Below are 22,287 nucleotides of genomic sequence, written 5' to 3' on the forward strand. Positions count from 1 at the left end.
TCTCCGTAAAGAAACAGCGACTCCAATTTTAAAACAGCGCAGTATAAGAAAGATTTAAAACACACACTCGGATTAAAAATTAAAAATATTAATCTCTAATCATCTCTAATAAAGAATTATATCTCTAATATTAATCATACTTGCGTTTGCTTCATGTTATTTATATGCACTGTTCAGAAAAAGAAAATGAAAGAAACAGTCATCCCAGTAGGCTATAAGTCATTTAAGCTTTATGGATGGTAAGACATGGATGTTAACACCCTTTACTAACCCCTTATTAATCCCAGAGTTGGGAAATTCACATTGTTGTAGCAGCATAACAAAGGGTTGAACCTAGTGCAAAACATATAACTTGTTCCAGTTTCTTTGGTTGGATCTATGAAAAATACCAAACATAACATGGTTTGATAGACAGAAAAAAGAGAGAGTGAAATACTTTTGTACCAGTAAGGTGATTCCCAAAGAGCTGTTAGTCAAAAACCTGGCATATCTCGAAACTGTGTGCCTAAAAACAATTTAGGAAACTGGACAAATGGAGGAAAAAAAGAGCGTCGGGCCTAAAAACCATCTAAAACAGTTGAACAGAATCTGAAAGTTATGCCCTTATAAAAATAGGAAACAATCCAGCAAAGACCTAATACAGGACCTGAGACATGCATCTGGGCCTTCAGCTAAATTCATACTGTTCACTGAAACCTCATCGGATATGGTCTCAGTGGAGGAGTGGCTGTCAAGAAGCCACTGTTAATGAAGGGAAAGATGTTTTCTCCTCTTTGTGGCTGAGGTATGCCACATTTCACATGAACTGATCTGATGGAGTAATGAATCCAAACTGAAACGTGTAGTTCAAATTATCAACGTATACAGAGAAAATCAGTGAAGATGTACAACAGTGAGTGTCTACAGCCATCTGTAAAACACAGTGGAGGATGTTTTGGGTTTTGTCTGGGGTCCGCATTTCAGCCAGTGGGAATCATGTCAAAATTGATAGAATTATTAATGCAGAACAGTACCACCAGATTTTGATCATCCATGAAACACTATTTCTAAAACATCTGATTTCCAAGGGTTTCGTTTTTCAGCATGGCAGTGATCCCAAATACACTGCCAATGCAGTAAAAGCATACCACACAATGGAGCACTGACAGTCATGGATTAGCCTGCCAAGAGCCCGGACCTCAACATTTATTGAAGCAGTGTGGGATCATCTTGACTTAGAACAGAACAAAAAGAAAGCCAACATCCAAAGAAGAGCTTTGGATGTTCTTCAAGAAGGAAGAACTATTCCTTAAGACTACTTAAAGAAATGATCAGAAAGCTTGGCTAAGAGATGTCAGACTGTGCTGAAGAATAAAGGTGGTCAAACCAAATATCGACTTTCAAGCACATTTGAACTATAAAAGCTCAATTTTACCTTGTATTCTGTATTTCCATGTATATTTTCACATTTCAATAAATTGATGCACTTATTTTTTCATTTTGTGAGCAAAATATAAAGAAATGAGGGTGGATCAAAACTTCTGCATGGTACTGCAAACGTAGGTGAACCTACAAGCACTGATAACCTTGAACAGTAGAGAGGGAGAGTCTTTCTTAGACATTTTCTTCTAAGGAAAGTATTAACCTCCTTCTAACCTTTGTGCCATGATGAAAGCTGTTCAGTGGCACATACCACATGGCACATAAGTTGTTGTCCTGTTTATTCCTATTCATGGAGATCTAAATAAATACATAAATAAATAAATAAAAACAAATCATAATTATTTGTTTAAAACTTCTCTCTAAATAAGACTGACAGATCGCACACAGAGGCACTAAGAAAAGATACTTTAATGGGCTCTGTCATGCATGGTCATGACCAAAAGTTTATACACAATGCAGAAGTAAAGCATCGAATTGTACACTGGAGTCAATTCAAGAAGTCTGTCCTTCCAGCACAGGGTCTGTTAATAATTCATCTATTGCCTAATTCTGTGCACATCCAACTAAAAAACAAGTCCTTTGGTGGTTCTGCTCACTTCAAGCCGAGAAGGAAGAAAAGACTCAGCTCCTCCACACTTCTGTTTGTCTGAACAAAGTAAAGAGGGTTACAGTAATATCTGCGTAGCAGGACATCAATTCAAACATGTGGAACATGAAGCAGTTAGAGTATGGAGCCCTGGCAAGACGAGCAAACCAGATCAAGGACGAGCTCAGACAGGCAAGAAAAACTATGTTTACACAGAGTTGTAATAAAGGAAGCATAAACCAGAGTTAGTCATGCTGTTTTTGTTGTAATATCTTTAACCTTTGCTTTCAATTCCTCTTCTACAGGGAGTGAGAAGACCCTACAAAGAAGTGATCGATGTCTTCCAGGGTGATTTACACAGGGCAGGAATGAAACCTCTGACATTTATCAGACAGGTAAACTTGGACTTTTACACACTGTGTAAACTCATTATGTTTCCTTTGAGTAACGATGTCCGTGTTGCGCTTTTCACAGGTTCTTGCAGCGTGTGTTTACCCGCCGCTTATCAACAGCAGCAATCTGCCATTTGATGTAAGACAGAGGGCCCAGGAGGAGCTGGGGAGATGTGTTGGAGGGAGTGTAGGTGAGGGCAACGTATGCGGTCTAATGATGTGGGGGGAAAAAGAAAATGCTGTATCTGCAGTAACCGTGTGGTGGCAGAAATATCAAAAGACTAAAACCTCCAAAACAGGGCAGATGGCATCAAAACTATCTACAGATGCAGATCTACAGAGCTTCAACTGGTAAAAATGGAACTGGAGAATACCTTTAAGGTTCTTAGGGTTACTACAATCATTGTAAGTCAATTAAACTTTATTGTCAGTTCTGCAATGTACAGGACATACACAGCACTGAAATGCTGTTTCGCCCACTGTGTGCAAATAGAACAATTGAACATTCAATTCAATTCAAAAATAAAATAAAATAAAATAGATTTAAACAAATGAGGTTTGCAAGGATTCTTAAAGCTACATACACTATTGTAGTTGTAAAGCATAAATCATTTTTTGTTTTAAGTTTTTTAATTCATAAAGTTTGGTGAGAATATCTTACTTTCTTTGTACATGCTCCCGTTGGGAATAATATTTAAAAAATATAACACTTCCTTCCACTGTTACGCCGACGACATACAAATTTATTTCCCTTTGGATGTCTCTACTTCTCTGCAACCTCTATTCAACTGTGTAAAAGAGGTCAAAACTTGGTTATCATGTAACTTTCTTACATTGAACGAGAATAAGACAAAAGTTATAGTTTTTGATAGTCACACTCCGCTGGACCAACTAACTGATGCCTTAGGGCCTCTTGCTAGCCATCTCTCGCTCACTGTAAGAAATCTTGGTGTTTCCTGGACAGCTCTTTCAAGCTCAAGAAACAGATCTCCACTGTGGTAAAAACAGTTTCTACCAGCTGCGTCAGATAAAGCAAAGCCATACCTTCCCTTGAAGGATCTCGAAAAGCTTAGCCATGCTTTTATCACTTCCAAATTGGACTACTGTAATTTCCGCTACTCGGGCCTCCCATATTCTTCTCTTCACTGGCTCCAGTTAGTTCAAAATGCAGCTGTGCGTCTCTTAACTGGTACTAGAAATTATGATCACATCACACCAGTTTTAGCCAACTTACATTGACTCCCTGTTGAATAATGCTTCAATTTCAAAATTCTCTTACTTACCGTTAAAATTCTAAACAATTTGGCTCCCAGCTATCTATTTAAACTCCTCCATTTGTATAATCCCAATAGAGCACTATGATCGTCAAATCAGATGCTCCTGACGCAACCGAGGTCTCGTCTGAAGATCGGGCCTTTGCTATCATTGCACCCAGACTCTGGAATAATCTCCCTCCTTATATTCGTTCCTCCGAGTCCATCCAGTCTTTTAAATTGCGTCTTTAAACTTATTTTACTCTGGCTTTTGAATCAAACTAGTCGGTTATTTCGTGGATAGTTATGCTGTTTACTCATATATTTTTTTTGCCCTGCTTTTAACTGATTTTATTCTAACTGGCTTATATACTGTTGCTCTGACTGACTGTGAAGCACTTTGGTCAAATTGTGGTATTACTATGTGCCATAGAAATAAATTTTAATTTGATTTGATTCACTTAACCCTCCTGTTATGTTGCGGGTCAGATTGACCCAGAACAGAAGAGATGTCACATGTCATCTGCATCACTACAGAAAATGAAAAAAAAAATTAAAATTATAAAAGGAAATTGTAAAATAATCAATACCAGTGTTTCTGACACTTTTGGATGAGTAAACATGCCCCGGGTCTTATAAAACGGTTTAAAAAAGCCATTTTATGAATTCAAATCTAGGCAGAAATAATAATACCAAAAGCCTGCTTTGTTTTGCAGGATCAAGTTGTAGGTGTGTTTTATGTGAGTTAAAGTCTGTTTTCAATCTCTTCAGGTTCATATTCTGCTGTATCTGGAATACCAGAAATCATCCACAGCATCTCTGAATTCATAAAGAGACGAGACGGAGGAATTCCATCTCACCCTGAGAACATTTACATCAGCCCTGGCTCACAGTGGTCAATCTCGGTAACTCCATGATTACCGACATGCTGCATACATGTGTATGTGCTTTCTAATGGATCATCACAATCCCTCTTTTCTGTGCTTTCTAGAACATTCTCAATGTCTTAGTGAACCGTGAGGCTTCACCAAGAACAGGTGTGTTGATTCCAGTGCCATGCCACAACAAAACCGTGTTGTCCATAACGCAGTTGGGTGCAGTTGCCGTCCCTTATTACCTGAGTGAGGAGCAGGGATGGGCGCTGCAGGTGGAAGAGCTGCAGCGAGCGCTCGAATCTGCAAAGGGAGTCTGTAATCCTGTGTCTCTGTACGTCATCAACCCCGGAAATCCAGCAGGTATTTATTCCAGCCAGTGTGGGGATCATCTACTGTAAGTTTTTGTTCTTTGTATTACAGGATGAATATTATACCCTTACTTGTTTTTATGCCACACTGCCTGTAGGTTATGTTCAGAGCCAAAAATCAGTGCAAGAGGTGATCCGGTTTGCTTGGGAAAAGAGGCTCTTTCTTCTGGTTGATGAGGTGGAGAAGCTATTATCATCATCCATGCAAGCATATTTTAAAAACCAAATGCATCTGTATAAAGGAACTTATGGATGTTTACATGTTGCATTGCAGCTCTATCAGGACTGTGTTTATGGGGAAAACTGTGAGTTTGTCTCCTACAAAAGGACTTTGAGTGAGATGGGGCCTCCTTTCTCAGGCACAGTGGAGCTGGCGTCCTTTCACTCAGTGTCCAAAGGCTTCTCGGGAGAGTATGTGTTCAGTCCAGATATGTATCTGGTTTGTAATGGATGATTCTCACAAAGCTTGAGGCAAAAATTAAACTGAAATTTAAAGAAATAAAGCAGTCAAATAAGCAATCTCACTACAAGATCAAAAAGATGAAGACGTTAGTTTGCTCACTGATACTTATAAGTGCTATTGTGCATTATTTGCACAACTACAGAGATGATCAGGATTTTTAAAAACTTATACACCAAACTTCTCAAGTTTGTTAACTGCATTACAAATATTATTTCTCTGTATTGTTGAGTTTTAAGAAATCTTATCTTGAAAAACACAAATGTGACATAAGCTACTCTCTACAGTTTATGCTTTTTTCAGAAGAGAAGCAGCCAAGTTAATATGATAACCAGTGCAATGGTTACCCTGATACTGGCGGCAGTTAGTGGCACCTCTCAGCCTTCTAGTAGATACACCTATAATGTAATTTAAAACTCCTACATCACTTTGTTCTCGAGTTATCACATTCACAAACTTGGGTGCCCATGTTGTCTGTCAGTCTTTTATGGCTGTCAGGTAAAATCTTCCAAAGTTGATTGCATTGCATGACTTGCATCGTGACAATTACACTTTTGTGTTTAACATATATTTTCTGTGTTATTTGTAGAAATGTCTTTTTGAAATTCATGCAAATTAGTGCCAAGTGTGCTAAAATAGCTTTGGAGATTTTCTTTAGACTGGTATGAACTAAGAGATTATTAACCAGAGTCTCATTGTAAGTTTAAACACTTCTTATACAAGCTAAAATACGGAACTTAAAAGCATCACAGGTGTAACAGTGATGCTGCAAGGAGCAAAGGTTAGTGGATGAATGCAAAAGAGAGGTGAAGAAAAGAGTGCAAGCAGGGTGGAGAGCATGGGGATGCATTTCATGGCAAGAGTGAAAAGGAAGGTTGTGTGTCCAGTATATCCACTATCCTTCCTCTGCACATGTCCAAACCATCTCAGTCTCAAACTATGTCTTCAAACTGCTCAACCTGAGCTTTCCCTTTGATGTACCACTCGTTTTGAGCTGGCAGGCAGGAAGTAAAGAAGAATTTTTCATAGGATGTAGTAAAGAAGGGCGTGCAGAGGGTTGGTGTGTCAGAGGAGGATGGTAGGGATAGTAAGTAAGTAAAGTTTATTTGCATAGCACCTTTCACAGACATATGTCACAAAGTGCTTTACAAGGTAAAAAACGTAATACAGTCATAAAATACATCATAAAAACCCTGATCTAATTAAAAGCTTTTTGAAATAAAAATGTCTTTAGCTGCTTTTTGAAGTTCTCCGCTGAGTCCAGACCCCGTAGAAATAGGGGAAGTGCATTCCACAGTCTGGGTGCAACAGCTTGGTCCCCTCGGGTTTTAAAACGAGTGTGGGGGACCACTAAAAGGTTTTGGTTTGATGACCTCAGGTTACGAGTGGAGGTATGTGTACGAATCAGATCAGCAGTGGGGGGGGGGGGGGGGGGGGGGGGGCTGTCTCTGTAATGCTCTAAAAGTTAAAACTAGAATTTTAAAATGGAACCTGAATCTGATTGGTAGCCAGTGCAACGACTTTAAAACAGGGGTCATATGAGCACCCTTGTTCGAGCGGGTCAGTAGCCTCACTGCAGAGATTTGAACAACCTGTAGGCGGGCTAGCCCTTTCATGTTTAGAAAAGTAAACAGGCTGTTACAGTAGTCAAGTCTTGTAGAAATAAAAGCATGTATTATCATCTCAAGTTCACTTGTTGACACGATGGATCTAAGTTTAGAAATGTTCCTCAAGTGAAAAAAGCAGGTTCTTACTATCTGATTTAAATGTCCCTCCAAAGAAAAAGCTTCATCGAAAATAACACCCAGGTTTCTAAGGTTATGTTTCTGTGAGGAACCTAATTCACCCAGTCGCCGTTTAATATCGGGTATTGCACTGTTTGGTGCAATAATCAAAGTTTCTGTTTTGGCCGAGTTTAGCTGTAAGCAATTATTGTTCAACCATTGTTTAATGTTGGTTAAACAGTCAATCAGATTGGAGAGTTTATGAGCTTCAGCAGGCTTAAAAGAATAATATAGCTGAATATCGTCAGCAAAAAGATGATAAGATACTTCAGGAAAATGTTGTATTATCTGACTTAAAGGAAGAATGTATATTAAAAACAGAATAGGTCCCAGCACAGAGCCCTGAGGAACTCCACACAACAACTCTGTAGATTCCGACATGATCTGGTTTGCAGACACACTAAAACTCCTTTCAGATATATAAGATGAAAACCAGTCTAGAACAGAGCCAGACATCCCAACCAGGTCTCTCGGTCTGTTTATCAGGATGGTATGGTTGACTGTATCAAAGGCTGAGGTGAGGTCTAACAAGACTAGGACTGTGTATTCTCCGGAGTCTGCTGACATCATAATATCATTAGTAACTTTCAGTAGTGCTGTCTCAGTGGAGTGCAATTTACGGAACCCAGATTGAAAACGGTCATGGATGTTATATTTCTCCAAGTATGCCGTAAGGTGGACAGCTACTGCCTTCTCAAGGAGTTTTGACATAAATGGGAGTTTGGAGATAGGTCTTAAATTTTGAAGTAGTGTTGGATCCAGATTGGGGTTTTTGAGCCTTTGTTCCACAATGGCATGTTTAAAAAAGCTGGGGAACACCCCAGTCTGAAGAGAAACATTAAAAAGGTTCACAACCCAAGGACCAATGGTGTCAAAGGCATTAATAAAAAGCTTGGTGGGGATAATGTCTGAGGGGCTTGAGGATGGCTTCATTTTGTCCACCAGGGCTGCTATTTCATCATATGTTACAGTTGTAAAAGTCGACCAGGAGTACAAAGGGAGTGCCTGACTCGGAGAACAAGAAAGCTTTGGGGAGATTTTAGCACTGATGTCTTTAGTCTTATCAACAAAAAATCGGAGGAGTTTATTACTATCTACTTTAGAGTGTACATCTAAAGGTACCACATCTGGGGAGACAATAGCACTAACTTTGTCAAAAAGAAACTTGGGATTTCTCTTGTTTTTTGTTATGAGTCTAGAAAACTATTCTGATCTAACAGTTTTCACCGTGTCATTTAAGGAGAGCATGAGATCTCGAAGATGGAGCCTGTGTGCGTCAAGTTTGGTTTTCTTCCATAGTCGTTCTATTTTGCGGCATATTCTCCTTAAGTTTAAGATAGACTCGTTTATCCAAGGGCATGTCTTCTTTTGTAAAACCAAGCTTGTTTTAATAGGTGCCACTTGATCCAAAATGGATGTGCATTCCCTATTAAAAGACTGAATAAGAGCATTTACATCGTTTCCGGTAAAAAGTAGAGAACTGTCAAACATAATGGAGAACCTCTCAGCAGTAGTCTCAGTTATTATGCGTCTATGAGTTTTTAACTTCACAGGTGTCTGTTTAGAGCTAAAATTAAGTTCAACAAAGATACAGTTATGATCACTCAAATGTACATCCTCAGCAAACACATTGCCAATGTTGAGGCCCAAGGAAAAAACAAGGTCCAAGGTATGGCCTTTTAAATGGGTTGGACCGGAGACATGTTGGACAAAGTTAAAGGACTCAGATATAGATAAATGTTCAGTTAGATGAGGCATCATCAATATGAATGTTAAAATCCCCAAGAATTAAAACTTTCTCCAGCTTGATAATAGAAGATAAGAAGTCCATAAAATCCTTTAAGAACTCAGTAGCAGGGCCAGGAGGGCGATAGACTAAAACACAATAAAAGATGTTCGTAGAGCCCACCTTAATTGTTTGCGACTCAAAGGAAGAATAGTTTTCAGTTTGCATACCTCTGCGGGTGAAACTGTCCTTAAAGACAACAGCAAGACCTCCACCACAGCGACCTAAACGGGGGGCGCCCAAGTAAGAGCAGTCTGCGGGACGCAGTTCGCTTAGGTGAATAAATTCGCCATCCCTCTGCCATGTTTCAGTGATAAACAGAAAGTCCAGGCTTTTCCCTGTAAAGAGCTCATTCAGAGAGAAGGATTTGTTTGCGATGGAGCGGGCATTCAAGAGCGCAATCCGTTTAAAAGCTGGCAGCGCAGGTTTCCCATCAACTTGTCAGAGTAGAACTGACAGCAAACACCGTGTCCGCACGCGGGGTCTCCAGCAGCGCCACGGAACCGGCGGGGCCAACCACCGGTTGTGCGATGCAGGCTGTGAGGCCTAGCGGTGGGGAGATAATCGGCAAAATCCAGAGCATCAGATTGGCAGGATCCACGCTGTAGTGGCTGCAAGTACTTGTTTCCAATCAAATCCGGAAGGGTAACTGGCAGCAGAAACCAGGGACGCCTCCAGACGAGTCGGGAAATCTCCGATTTGTAGGCTCGTCTGATGTGTACCTGGATGCCGGCCCTACAGCCTCTTTTCCTAGATTTCTTCTTGGAGTTGCTTAGGGCACGTTTCGTAGGTAGCAAGAAGTAATCCGGTGGGGTGGAAGAGTGCACAAATGGTGGTGGGGGGGAAGTTTTTCTATAACTGTCCCAGTCATCATAAAGATGTTCCATAGACTCTTTGATGTGGAGCAAGGAAGAACGGTCGTAAATCACAGCAGCATAGCTCCATATATTAAACGTCAGGGCTGATATAAAAGCATAAAATACAATACAACGTAGGCAGGTAGAAGTCAAGCCGAGCAAAGGCGCCATCTTCCTGTGACAGTCAGCTGATCCTGTCACCTGGATCAGCTGACAGAGGTGTAGTGTGAAATGAAAAACAAACAAACAATCAAATTCAGTGATAAACTGGTCATCCACTGAGAGTGATCATGAGAAGCAAAGCTCCAGAACATCTACGTTTTTTGTTGTTTCTACATGTAAGTCTCTTTCATTAGGTGTGGTCTCCGTGCTGGATATGTCGAGCTGGTAAATCTGGATGCCGCTGTCATGAAATACATCCACACACTGTTCTCCAAAGATACTTGTGCACCAGTTTTAGGTCAGATTGCCCTGGATCTGATGACGGACCCTCCAAAGCCAGGAGACCCCTCGTACCTGCTCTATAAACAGGTTGGACCTGAGAACTGTACTCTTGTTTAGCTGAGGATGACCAACTACATGTAGCGCTGTAGCTGTAGCTGTTTTTGATAAAGAATTTGCCATTTTCTACAAGCTGATGTCTTCTGCAGGAAATTGAGCAGATCAGGACTGTGCTGGTTCATAACGTGAAGAAAGTCCACGAGGTTGTCAACAGCCTACCGGGATTCAGCTGCCCACCCATTGAAGGAGGATTGTTTGCGTTCCCCAGACTGCACCTCACACCAAAAGCTATTCAGAAAGCCAAGGTTACAGCAGAAATGCAAGAGGATGTATTACATAACCGGTGCTGAAGCCCTTTGGTTCATTTTCCTGAAATGTGTTTTTGTTGTTTTCCTTGGATATTTCAGGAATTAGGACTGCAGCCAGACACATTCTACTGTACGAGACTGCTAGAAGAAGGTGGAGTGTTTACCGGTCCTGGTTGGGAGTACGGACAAAAGGAGGGCACCTACCACATCAGGTACAACACAAGTCGGGCACTCTTCAAAGTACATCATTGAGAAATTATAGATATTATATAAAGCAATCTTATTTTTGGTATGAAACAAAAAATCAGTTTTATTCTATTTTTTGTTGTTGTTGTTGTTGTTTCTGCAGCTTTTGCATCGCGGTCCCTCAGGACGTCATGGAGGAATTACTGAGACGCCTGAGCAGCTTCCACATGACATTTATGAAGGATTTTTCTTGAAGAAAAAAGAAAAGTTCCCTCTAAGGTTTCTTTTTTCTGTAATCCCATAACTCTATATAGAAAATCAAACCATTTTTGAAACAGCGATGTTGATTTTAATAAGTATGATGTTTATTGCATACAATCTTTGGTCAGCCATCTTTTGTCACTACCCATTAGAGTAAGATCCAGCTTCAGCTTTTCAGAAAGCAACTAATCATATATTTCAAGTTCCAAATTCAAATGAGGCCTTACATCAGCCATCATTAAAAAACAGTGGCAACAGACAATTGTGTGTTCTTTAAAGAGTTCCTGATAAATTCAGTGATTTCACAATAGACTCCAGCACTAAAACAGCAGTGCCTTCCTGCTGAACTTTCCTCCAGCCCAGAACAGCTCTACTGACCACCAGATAGTCACTGTAGCTTGAGCCACTCAGAGCCTCTTTGGCCTGGACAAACAGAAAGCAGACGACTCAGTAACAGCTTAGCAAACAAAAATATGGCAAAATGTATTATGGTGAAGACATCTCACCTTGTTGACTAGTGCTCTGTTCTGCAAGCTGTTGTGGAAAGGGTCTCTAGTGAGACAGGCAGCTACAGACAACATAGGCAGAACACATCTAAACATGCTACTCAGGACTAATATTTTGCCCAGCCGTGGGTCACATGACATGCAGGCGACACGATCCCCTAATGGAGTCAGTGTTTCGGTCCTGTCCAGGACTCCTGCAAAATAAAAGTGCATCAAAATGACAAGTAAAGACAAGTAAAGATGAGCAAAGACGAGTAAAGATGAGTAAAGACGTGCTTACCTATATCTTGTAGATTACGGACAGCGTCTCTCACAGACTCTGGCTCTGGGCTGTCCAATACTTGGGATAAGAAATCTACAGCCTACAAGCACCAAAAATGATAAGCCATTAATAAATATAAAATAGAAGAAAAATGTAAATACAGATACAAGAAAGAACAGGGAAAAAATTATTCCTGTACCTTTGAGTTTGGACTGTGGATTTTAGCCTGCACTACTAAACTCTCAAGTGGGATGCGCAGGATCTCAGGGATGGGAAAGGGAGGCATGGATTCCAGCTGTTTTCTTGAGAAAAGGTGGTAGGACTGTCCCGGCTGACACCGGCCTGCTCTCCCTTTTCTTTGTGTAACATTTGAACTGGAAATCCAAACTGTATCCAGACAGGACACCTGGGGCGAAATAAATAAATAAAGAGATTACTTTTGCTGACATTTTCCTGGAATAAAATCAAATGTCAATACTAACCTTAGTCCTTGGGTCATAATTCTGTTCTTTGTGAGTTCCTGCATCCACCACGTGAACAATGTCATCTATTGTAACTGAGGTCTCAGCAATGTTTGTGGCCAGGACAATCTTTCTTTGTCCCACTTGGGGGCGCTGGAACACAGCCTGCTGGTCAGCCACTGATAAACTTGAGTGCACTAAAAGAAAAGCAGAACCAATTATAAACCGGTTATAGGTGGGGAACCTTTTTCCAGAGGCCAAAAAGCAGGCCTCTGGAAATCCATCTCCTTACTTACAGGGCAGGATCATCTGGGAGCCAGAGGAGAAGCGCGGTTTTTCCTCGAGCTTCTCTTGAACAGCCTTTATGTCCTGCCATCCCGGGAGGAAACACAGCACTGCACCTGAAGAACGAGGGGAGAGGAGTTGTTGTAAAATATGACTCTGCCCAAAATTTCAAACACTATTATTTAAAGTGAATTAACAGCTTGGTAAAATAGGCACCTGGTTCTCCACATCTGTCAATGTGTTCGATGACATCAGCGACTAAATCGAGATCCGATGTGGCATCGTTCTAAACAAGAAGAAGACGCAGAGCAACTCATCAGTTTGGGAAAAAAAAGAAAATGTGTGAAAAACAAAAATGTGGCAGATGTGAGTTCCACCTCTTTGTCTGTCTTCGCCCTTTCTGGGACTTGAGACCGACGCCCCATCTCTTTTAGTACATCTTCCAGGTACTTTTCTCGTACTGGGTGCATGAACCCTGGCACCTTTACAATCGGGCAGCCGCCAAAGTACTGAGCCAGCCTCTGGTTGTCCCCAGTGGCACTCATGAGAACGACCCTCAGGTCAGGGTTCTCATTCAGGCTTGTGCGCAGCAGAGCCAGCAGCAGGTCTGTGTTTATGTCTCTCTCGTGGACCTCGTCAACCACCACGTGGCTGATTCCCTTCAGGGTTGGGTTTGACTGCAGCTTCCTTTGCTTTAGTATAATTATGCAGCAGCTGTGGTTTAAAATCCACAGCTCCATCTTTTTAGGTATGGTCAAGACGACCTGCTGAAGTTGAAGGAGTCAAGTGACTGTATGCTGACTGGCTGCTTTGTTAGCTACACCTTTTTCAACTGCTTTTTAACATGAATCACAGGACAGGACATCGGGACATTTTGGTATGTAGACATATAGAGATGCCCTGCTGAAGTTCAAACAGAGTATCACAACAGGGGAGAAGGGTGATCTTAGTGACCTGGACCTTGGCATCCTTGTTGGTGCTGGTATTTCAGAAACTGCTGATCTACTGTGATTTTCACACACCACTCTCGATCAACCCTCGTACAGAGACAGTGAGTTCACCGTACTCAAGAGACCTGCACAGTCAATCCAAGGGCAGCTTTGGGATGTGCAGCCGACAAATCTGTAGCAACTGTGTGATGCAAGTTAATGTAAGGTGTACTTAACAAAGTGGCCAGTGAGAGTACATAATTGTGCAGCAGCTGTGGTTTAAAATCTCAGAACAATAACCGACAAAAGGTGTGGTTTCACTTACTGAGTCACCGTCTTTAGTTCTAATGCAACTAAAATGGATTTTTGGAAAGGATGTACAATGTTGTTTAATGAGTGTTACATTTATATTTGACTGACATAAAGCATTATTCATTTTTTATCGGAAATAAAGAAACAAAATTGTCAAACTGACCTCTGTGTGGCTCTCTTAGTGAAGACATCATCACCTTCTTCTAACCTTTGTGCCACGATGAAAGCTGTTCACCTTTCAGACTAAGAAACAGTTGTTCTGATCCTGTGGCCTAAACATTCAGTAGCACATACCACATGGCACATAAGTTGTTGTGCTGTTTGTTTATTTATGGAGATCTGTCCATCCATAGATTAATTAATTTAGTTTGGTTCACTGATGTGAATCTCATGCCCTATTAGAAATAAATAAATAAATAAATAATTGTTTAAAACTTCTCTCTAAATAAGACTGACAGATCGCACACAGAGGCACTAAGAGAAGATACTTTAATGGGCTCTGTCATGCATGGTCATGACCAAAAGTTTATACACAATGCAGAAGTAAAGCATCGAATTGTGCACTGGAGTCAATTCAAGAAGTCTGTCCTTCCAGCACATGGTCTGTTAATAAGGCACATATTGCCTAATTCTGTGCACATCTGACTAAAAAACAAGTCCTTTGGTAAATGATTCTGCTCACATCAAGCCGAGAAGGAAGAAAAGACTCACCTCCTCCACACTTCTGTTTGTCTGAACAAAGTAAAGAGGGTTACAGTAATATCTGCGTAGCAGGACATCAATTCAAACATGTGGAACACGAAGCAGTTAGAGTATGGAGCCCTGGCAAGACGAGCAAACCAGATCAAGGACGAGCTCAGACAGGCAAGAAAAAATATGTTTACGCAGAGTTGTAATATAGGAAGCATAAACCAGAGTTAGTCATGCTGTTTTTGTTGTAATATCTTTAACCTTTGCTTTCAATTCCTCTTCTACAGGGAGTGAGAAGACCCTACAAAGAAGTGATCGATGTCTTCCAGGGTGATTTACACAGGGCAGGAATGAAACCTCTGACATTTGTCAGACAGGTAAACTTGGACCTTTACACACTGTGTAAACTCATTACGTTTCCTTTGAGTAACGATGTCCGTGTTGCGCTTTTTCACAGGTTCTTGCAGCGTGTGTTTACCCGCCGCTTATCAACAGCAGCAATCTGCCACTTGATGTAAGACAGAGGGCCCAGGAGGAGCTGGGGAGATGTGTTGGAGGGAGTGTAGGTGAGGGCAACGTATGCGGTCTAATGATGTGGGAAAAAATGAAAATGCTTGTAGTGCAGGACCCCCAAGGTGGAGCACATAAACTCACCGCACACAGTTATCCGAGCACGGAATCTTTATTGTGTGACAACTACTACTGTGGTTTCGGCCCTTGGCTCCGGACACAGGCACCCCGTCTCGCTGCCATACCTTCCCAGTTAGCTTTCACTGACAAAAAGCAGACACACAGTCAATTGATGCACCTGCGCACCTATTCTCCCCGCCTCAGCACCGCCCCATGAGCTCAATGTGACGCTTTCTCCGCTGCAGCAGGCCAGAGACCACGCCCCCGCCACAAGGCTTTATCTGCAGTAACCGTGTGGTGGCAGAAATAGCAAAAGACTAAAACCCCCAAAACAGGGCAGATGGCATCAAAACTATCTACAGATGCAGATCTAGAGAGCTTCAACTGGTAAAAATGGAACTGGAGAATACCTTTAACGTTCTTAGGGTTACTACAATCATTGTTAGTCAAATTAAACTTTATTGTCAGTTCAGCAATGTACAGGACATACACAGCACTGAAATGCTGTTTCGCCCACTGTGTGCAAATAGAAAAAAAAAATCTAAATTCAATTCAATTCTAAAATAAAATAAAATAGCTGTTTATGTATAAAAAATGAGGTTTGCAAGAATTCTTAAAGCTACATACAGTTTTGCAGTTGTAAAGCATAAATAATTTTAAAAAAAAGTTTTTTAATTCATAAAGTTGGGTGAGAATATCTTACTTTCAGTGATTCACTTAAAACAACAGTAACAAGTCTCCACAGATTACAAATAAACTGCGCAGAAATACTGTCATACTCTGGCTTCCATGTTTATTTTATACATAAAAGTCTCTATACAGGAAGCATATGTAATAATAGAAGTGTTTAATAAACTATAGGCTCATATAGACAAACATTATAAATACAATGAAATGTATGTCTTATAAAACATTTTAAAAAAGACATTTTATGAATTCAAATCTAGGCAGAAATACAAATACAAAAAGTCTGCTTTGTTTTGCCAGATCAAGTTGTAGGTGTGTTTTATTATAATAATAATAATAATAATAATAATAATAATAATAATAATAATAATGGATTGCATTTATATAGCGCTTTTCGACACCCTCAAAGCGCTTTACAATTCCACTATTCATTCACTCTCACATTCACACACTGGTGGAGGCAAGCTACAGTTGTAGCCACAGCTGCCCTGGGGCAGACTGACAGAAGCGAGGCTGCCATATCGCACATCGGCCCCTCTGGCCATCACCAGTAGGTGGTAGGTGAAGTGTCTTGCCCAAGGACACACAATGTTGGGAAGGTTACTTTTAAAATGTATTCCATTACAGAATACAGAATACATGCCCCAAAATGTATTCTGTAACGTAATCCGTTACGTTACTCAATGAGAGTAACGTATTCTGAATACTTTGGATTACTTAATATATTATCATGCTGTTTACAACTACGTGAATGTACTATTGCTGTGATTTATTACTGTTACTGAAGGTTCGCGGCTCCGAACCGTAGTAAAGGGACCTCTGGCTAATACGTCATGTTCGTGTCGGGCTCGTAGCTGAAAAATAGCTTTACTTTGTTGTCTGGGTCAACTTTGCTTGCGAGAGACAGAGAGAGGCGTTGAAAGGCTGCTCCAACGGAACTTGTTGTTTTTGGAGGAAAACACGAACACGGTGTACAGTCGAGTCTTAATAGCTTACTTACAACTGGGCTTGTCAGGCACTCTTCTTGGCTGCAGTGGTTATTATTATATTTACATGCTTCCAGCTCCCGTTTTTGCTCGATGACAGCTCGTACTTTTCCTTTTTCTCCCTCCCTCACTCACAGACACATAACAAGGCTGTCCAAATTCGTAGACTCCTCCGAATGCAGCCGACAAATGCGTCCTCCTTTTCCCCGAATTTGAAGGATGGGTCGGGTGTGTCCTTCGTGGCCTACCATATCCCAGAATTCATAGCGCGGCCCAGCCAAACTCCAGTTTCCAACAATGGCGGCCGCTACTAAGTTTTAAAATTACTCATACTAATCTTTCTGGGTCACAAAATAAACTTTTAACATATTTTCAGGCGAGAAAGTAGCTGTGTAAACATCAAATATCTGCTCGGTTTATTAAGATATCGCATATTTGCAAAAGTGCTTCGACGTTTTCGGAGACGTCTGCTACCCACCAGCTCGATAGCTAGCCGGGAGCTCGAGGGTTACTGATGCGGCCGAGAACGGCACAATTCCCGGCACATCATTTTCAGATCACCGCGGACTTTCGCTGCTCGGGTTAAACGTAATATATGTCACTTAGACAACCTAAAAATGTTATTGTTGGGCTTTTTTCAGTGTTTTGTTTGTTCGTGAGTAAATCGGTTTGGCTGAGATTAAAGTTATTAGATTAGATAAAACTTTATTAATCCCCCGGGTGGGTTCCTCCTTGGTTTTTACACAGCTGACTAAACGTCAAACAGAAAACTGATTAAACAGAAGTATGAGACAGTCGAGAATTTACGCCAGTGTCCTGTTATATTTTAGATAGCAAGGAGCAGACGGCTGAGTTTATTAAACTCCACCGAGACAGCGGTGACGCTAATCAGAAGGCTAGACCGTCCAATTTGACGGCCGTTTACTTCCGGCCTACCCGACCTTCTGAGGACCCGGCCTTCCCGGTCTACGTGGGCCGGGAAGGCCGGGTCCTCAGGAGGATGCAGCCCATGAATTTGGACACGACCAACGTGTATGGCAGTCCATTCTCCCTGCAGCACGGACTACACTGCCTATGATGCTACATTCTTTAGAGCTATACCTGTAGCATTCTGCCTATTAGCTTAGCACAACAACAACAAAAAGGCGCTCTCGCACCCAGGAAACAGCAGCGAGAGCGTCACCCTGTAACCATGGCAACCGTAACGCTGCCGCCTGGAACAACAGAACATAGCTGTCAAACAAAACCCAAACAGTCCTGACCCGCGACAATATGAAACAAGGAAGTACCGCCGTGTAATCCATTTATTTCAACAAAGTAACTGTATTCTAAATACCACCTTTTTAAACGGTAACGGAATATAGTTACTCATATTTTGTATTTTAAATACGTAACGGCGGTATACATGTATTCCGTTACTCCCCAACACTGAGGACACAACAACCGAGACCGTCCAAGCTGGGGCTCGAACCGGCAACCTTCCGATTACAAGACAAACTGCCAACTCTTGAGCCACGATCGCCCCCAATGTATGTGAGTTAAAGTCTGTTTTCAATCTCTTCAGGTTCATATTCTGCTGCACCTGGCATACCAGAAATCATCCACAGCATCTCTGAATTCATAAAGACACGAGACGGAGGAATTCCATCTCACCCTGAGAACATTTACATCAGCCCTGGCTCACAGTGGTCAATCTCGGTAACTCCATGATTACCGACATGCCGCATACATGTGTATGTGCTTTCTAATGGATCATCACAATCCCTCTTTTCTGTGCTTTCTAGAACATTCTCAATGTCTTAGTGAACCGTGAGGCTTCACCAAGAACAGGTGTGTTGATTCCAGTGCCATGCCACAACAAAACCGTGTTGTCCATAACGCAGTTGGGTGCAGTCGCCGTCCCTTATTACCTGAGTGAGGAGCAGGGATGGGCGCTGCAGGTGGAAGAGCTGCAGCGAGCGCTCGAATCTGCAAAGGGAGTCTGTAATCCTGTGTCTCTGTACGTCATCAACCCCGGAAATCCAGCAGGTATTTATTCCAGCCAGTGTGGGGATCATCTACTGTAAGTGTTTGTTCTTTGTGTTACAGGATGAATATTATACCCTTACTTGTTTTTATGCCACACTGCCTGTAGGTTATGTTCAGAGCCAAAAATCAGTGCAAGAGGTGATCCGGTTTGCTTGGGAAAAGAGGCTCTTTCTTCTGGTTGATGAGGTGGAGAAGCTATTATCATCATCCATGCAAGCATATTTTAAAAACCAAATGCATCTGTATAAAGGAACTTATGGATGTTTACATGTTGCATTGCAGCTCTATCAGGACTGTGTTTATGGGGAAAACTGTGAGTTTGTCTCCTACAAAAGGGCTGTGAGCGAGATGGGGCCTCCTTTCTCAGGCACAGTGGAGCTGGCGTCCTTTCACTCAGTGTCCAAAGGCTTCTTGGGAGAGTATGTGTTTAGTCCAGATATGTATCTGGTTTGTAATGGATGATTCTCACAAAGCTTGAGGCAAAAATTAAACTGAAATTTAAAGAAATAAAGCAGTCAAATAAGCAATCTCACTACAAGATCAAAAAGATGAAGACGTTAGTTTGCTCACTGATACTTATAAGTGCTATTGTGCATTATTTGCACAACTACAGAGATGATCAGGATTTTTAAAAACTTATACACCAAACTTCTCAAGTTTGTTAACTGCATTACAAATATTATTTCTCTGTGTTGTTGAGTTTTAAGAGAGACAGTCATTTATAAACACATTCACACTTAAAGTCACCAATTAACCTAACATGCAATCTTTGGACTCTGAAAGGTTGCCAGATAACCTGGACAAAACCCACATATGCACAGGGAGAGACTCCAGCTGGTCAGCAGGTTTGACCCCTGAACCTCCTTGCAGCCAAGTTAATATGCTAACCAGTGCAATGGTTACCCTGATACCGGCGGCAGTTAGTGGCACCTCTCAGCCTTCTAGTAGATACACCTATAATGTAATTTAAAACTCCTACATCACTTTGTTCTCGAGTTATCACATTCACAAACTTGGGTGCCCATGTTGTCTGTCAGTCTTTTATGGCTGTCAGGTAAAATCTTCCAAAGTTGATTGCATTGCATGACTTGCATCGTGACAATTACACTTTTGTGTTTAACATATATTTTCGGTGTTATTTGTAGAAATGTCTTTTTGAAATTCATGCAAATTAGTGCCAAGTGTGCTAAAATAGCTTTGGAGATTTTCTTTAGACTGGTATGAACAAAGAGATCATTAACCAGAGTCTCATTGTAAGTTTAAACACTTCTTATACAAGCTAAAATGCGGAACTTAAAAGCATCACAGGTGTAACAGTGATGCTGCAAGGAGCAAAGGTTAGTGGATGAATGCAAAAGAGAGGTGAAGAAAAGAGTGCAAGCAGGGTGGAGAGCATGGGGATGCATTTCATGGCAAGAGTGAAAAGGAAGGTTGTGTGTCCAGTATATCCACTATCCTTCCTCTGCACATGTCCAAACCATCTCGGTCTCAAACTATGTCTCCAAACTGCTCAACCTGAGCTTTCCCTTTGATGTACCAGTCCCCTTGAGCTGGCAGGCAGGAAGTAAAAAAGAAATCTTCATAGGATGTAGTAAAGAAGGGCGTGCAGGTTGTTGGTGTGTCAGAGGAGGATGGTAGGGATAGTGTGAAATGAAAATAAAAAATCAAATTCAGTGATAAACTGGTCATCCACTGAGAGTGATCATGAGAAGCAAAGCTCCAGAACATCTACGTTTTTTGTTGTTTCTACATGTAAGTCTCTTTCATTAGGTGTGGTCTCCGTGCTGGATATGTCCAGCTGGTAAATCTGGATCCTGCTGTCATGAAATACATCCACACACTGTTCTCCAAAGATGCTTGTGCACCAGTTTTAGGTCAGATTGCCCTGGATCTGATGACGGACCCTCCAAAGCCAGGAGACCCCTCGTACCTGCTCTATAAACAGGTTGGACCTGAGAACTGTACTCTTGTTTAGCTGAGGACGACCAACTACATGTAGCGCTGTAGCTGTATTTGATAAAGAATTTGCCATTTTCTACAAGCTGATGTCTTCTGCAGGAAATTGAGCAGATCAGGACTGTGCTGGTTCATAACGTGAAGAAAGTCATCGAGGTTGTCAACAGCCTACCGGGATTCAGCTGCCCACCCATTGAAGGAGGATTGTTTGCATTCCCCAGACTGCACCTCACACCAAAAGCTATTCAGAAAGCCAAGGTTACAGCAGAAATGCAAGAGGATGTATTACATAATCTGTGCTGAAGCCCTTTGAACTTTCTCCTGGTTCATTTTCCTGAAATGTGTTTTTGTTTTCCTTGGATATTTCAGGAATTAGGACTGCAGCCAGACACATTCTACTGTACGAGACTGCTAGAAGAAGGTGGAGTGTTTACCGGTCCTGGTTGGGAGTACGGACAAAAGGAGGGCACCTACCACATCAGGTACAACACAAGTCGGGCACTCTTCAAAGTACATCATTGAGAAATTATAGATATTATATAAAGCAATTTTATTTTTGGTATGAAACAGAAAAATCATTTCTATTGTTAAAAGAAGTCTGTGTTTAGACTGCAGATGGATTCATTTCATGGTCCAAGTCTCAGTCTTTTTTTGTCTCTGCAGATTTTGCATCGCGGTCCCTCAGGACGTCATGGAGGAATTACTGAGACGCCTGAGCAGCTTCCACATGACATTTATGAAGGATTTTTCTTAAAGACAAAGTTCCCATTGGAGTTTAATTTTTCTGTAATCCCATAACTCTATATAGAAAATCAAACCATTTTTGAAACAGCGATGTTGATTTTAATAAATATGACATTTATTGCACACAATCTTTGGTCAGCCATCTTTTGTCACTACCCATTAGAGTAAGATACAGCTTCAGCTTTTCAGAAAGCAACTAACCATTTATTACAAGTTCCAAATTCAAATGAGGCCTCACATCAGCCATCATTAAAAATTAAATTAAAAAAAATTAAAAAAAAAAAAAAAGTAGTGTGTTCTTTAAGGAGTTCCTGACAAATTCCGTGCTTTCACAATGGAACCCAGCACTAAAACAAAGACAAAAAAAAAGAAAAAAAAGAAAAAGTGATGTCAAAGCAGCAAATCATCAGCCACTTAATCTGTCTGAGCCAGCAGACATGTAGAAAACCCTCAGTCTTATCAATCCACCTCACTGTCACTGCTGTGAACAAGAGGGTTTGAATCTGTATTGTTCAGCAGCTCTACTAGTAAACAGATGAGCTTTCCATCTTGAGAAGCGTTTGTGTTACTGGGGCTGTTGAGGTTTCGGTGCAGCATGGTCTGAATGGAAGTGCGTAGCTCCCAGAGCAGCTCCCACGTCTCAACCGGCAGCTCACAGCGCACCAGAGATCGTCCAGGAAATGATACTTCTATTTTGTCACCATGCACTGGTCACAAGAAAAAGAAAAGTAGTATTCAAGTCTGCTAATGCAGAGGGATGATTTCATTTTTG

At 41.3% G+C, this 22,287-nt stretch overlaps 3 protein-coding genes across 6 annotated transcripts in view; 2 read left to right on the forward strand and 1 right to left on the reverse strand.

Moving 5' to 3' along the window:
* Positions 1-12,878, forward strand: LOC120726948 (alanine aminotransferase 1-like). Of its 2 annotated transcripts, XM_040021022.1 has the most exons (11): positions 1-2,200; positions 2,314-2,403; positions 2,483-2,591; positions 4,425-4,558; positions 4,645-4,888; positions 4,995-5,074; positions 5,171-5,307; positions 10,140-10,314; positions 10,434-10,589; positions 10,692-10,804; positions 10,942-12,878. In XM_040021022.1, the coding sequence occupies exons 1-11, from the start codon at positions 2,126-2,128 to the stop codon at positions 11,030-11,032; spliced, it is 1,404 nt and encodes a 467-aa protein (XP_039876956.1). In that variant the 5' UTR covers positions 1-2,125; the 3' UTR covers positions 11,033-12,878. The 2 variants fall into 2 exon arrangements, with proteins under 2 accessions (XP_039876956.1, XP_039876947.1); XM_040021013.1 differs by having other exon boundaries at positions 4,995-5,307.
* dhx30 (DEAH (Asp-Glu-Ala-His) box helicase 30) overlaps positions 11,286-22,287 on the reverse strand; it is a 16,787-nt gene continuing 5,785 nt past the window's right edge. Inside the window, exons 9-16 of one of the 2 annotated variants that reach the window (XM_040020963.1) lie at positions 12,931-13,197; positions 12,770-12,839; positions 12,565-12,669; positions 12,290-12,465; positions 12,007-12,213; positions 11,826-11,907; positions 11,546-11,739; positions 11,286-11,462 (exon numbers count right to left, since the gene is read on the reverse strand). In XM_040020963.1, coding sequence (XP_039876897.1) covers positions 11,313-11,462; positions 11,546-11,739; positions 11,826-11,907; positions 12,007-12,213; positions 12,290-12,465; positions 12,565-12,669; positions 12,770-12,839; positions 12,931-13,197 — 1,251 coding nt within the window. In that variant the 3' untranslated portion in view covers positions 11,286-11,312. Of the gene's footprint in view, positions 11,463-11,545; positions 11,740-11,825; positions 11,908-12,006; positions 12,214-12,289; positions 12,466-12,564; positions 12,670-12,769; positions 12,840-12,930; positions 13,198-21,608; positions 22,223-22,287 lie in introns of those variants that run through there. The other variant, XM_040020957.1, reaches the window with a different exon arrangement.
* LOC120726962 (alanine aminotransferase 1-like) lies at positions 14,474-21,576 on the forward strand. Of its 2 annotated transcripts, XM_040021042.1 has the most exons (11): positions 14,476-14,658; positions 14,772-14,861; positions 14,942-15,050; positions 18,352-18,485; positions 18,572-18,815; positions 18,922-19,001; positions 19,098-19,234; positions 20,586-20,760; positions 20,874-21,029; positions 21,141-21,253; positions 21,435-21,571. In XM_040021042.1, exons 1-11 carry the CDS (start codon positions 14,584-14,586, stop codon positions 21,523-21,525), a joined length of 1,404 nt encoding a protein of 467 aa, XP_039876976.1. In that variant the 5' UTR covers positions 14,476-14,583; the 3' UTR covers positions 21,526-21,571. The 2 variants fall into 2 exon arrangements, with proteins under 2 accessions (XP_039876968.1, XP_039876976.1); XM_040021034.1 differs by having other exon boundaries at positions 14,474-14,658; positions 18,922-19,234; positions 21,435-21,576.

Source organism: Simochromis diagramma, unplaced genomic scaffold (genome assembly GCF_900408965.1).
Source record: "Simochromis diagramma unplaced genomic scaffold, fSimDia1.1 OVJJ01000205.1, whole genome shotgun sequence".
NCBI classification, from domain to species: domain Eukaryota; kingdom Metazoa; phylum Chordata; class Actinopteri; order Cichliformes; family Cichlidae; genus Simochromis; species Simochromis diagramma.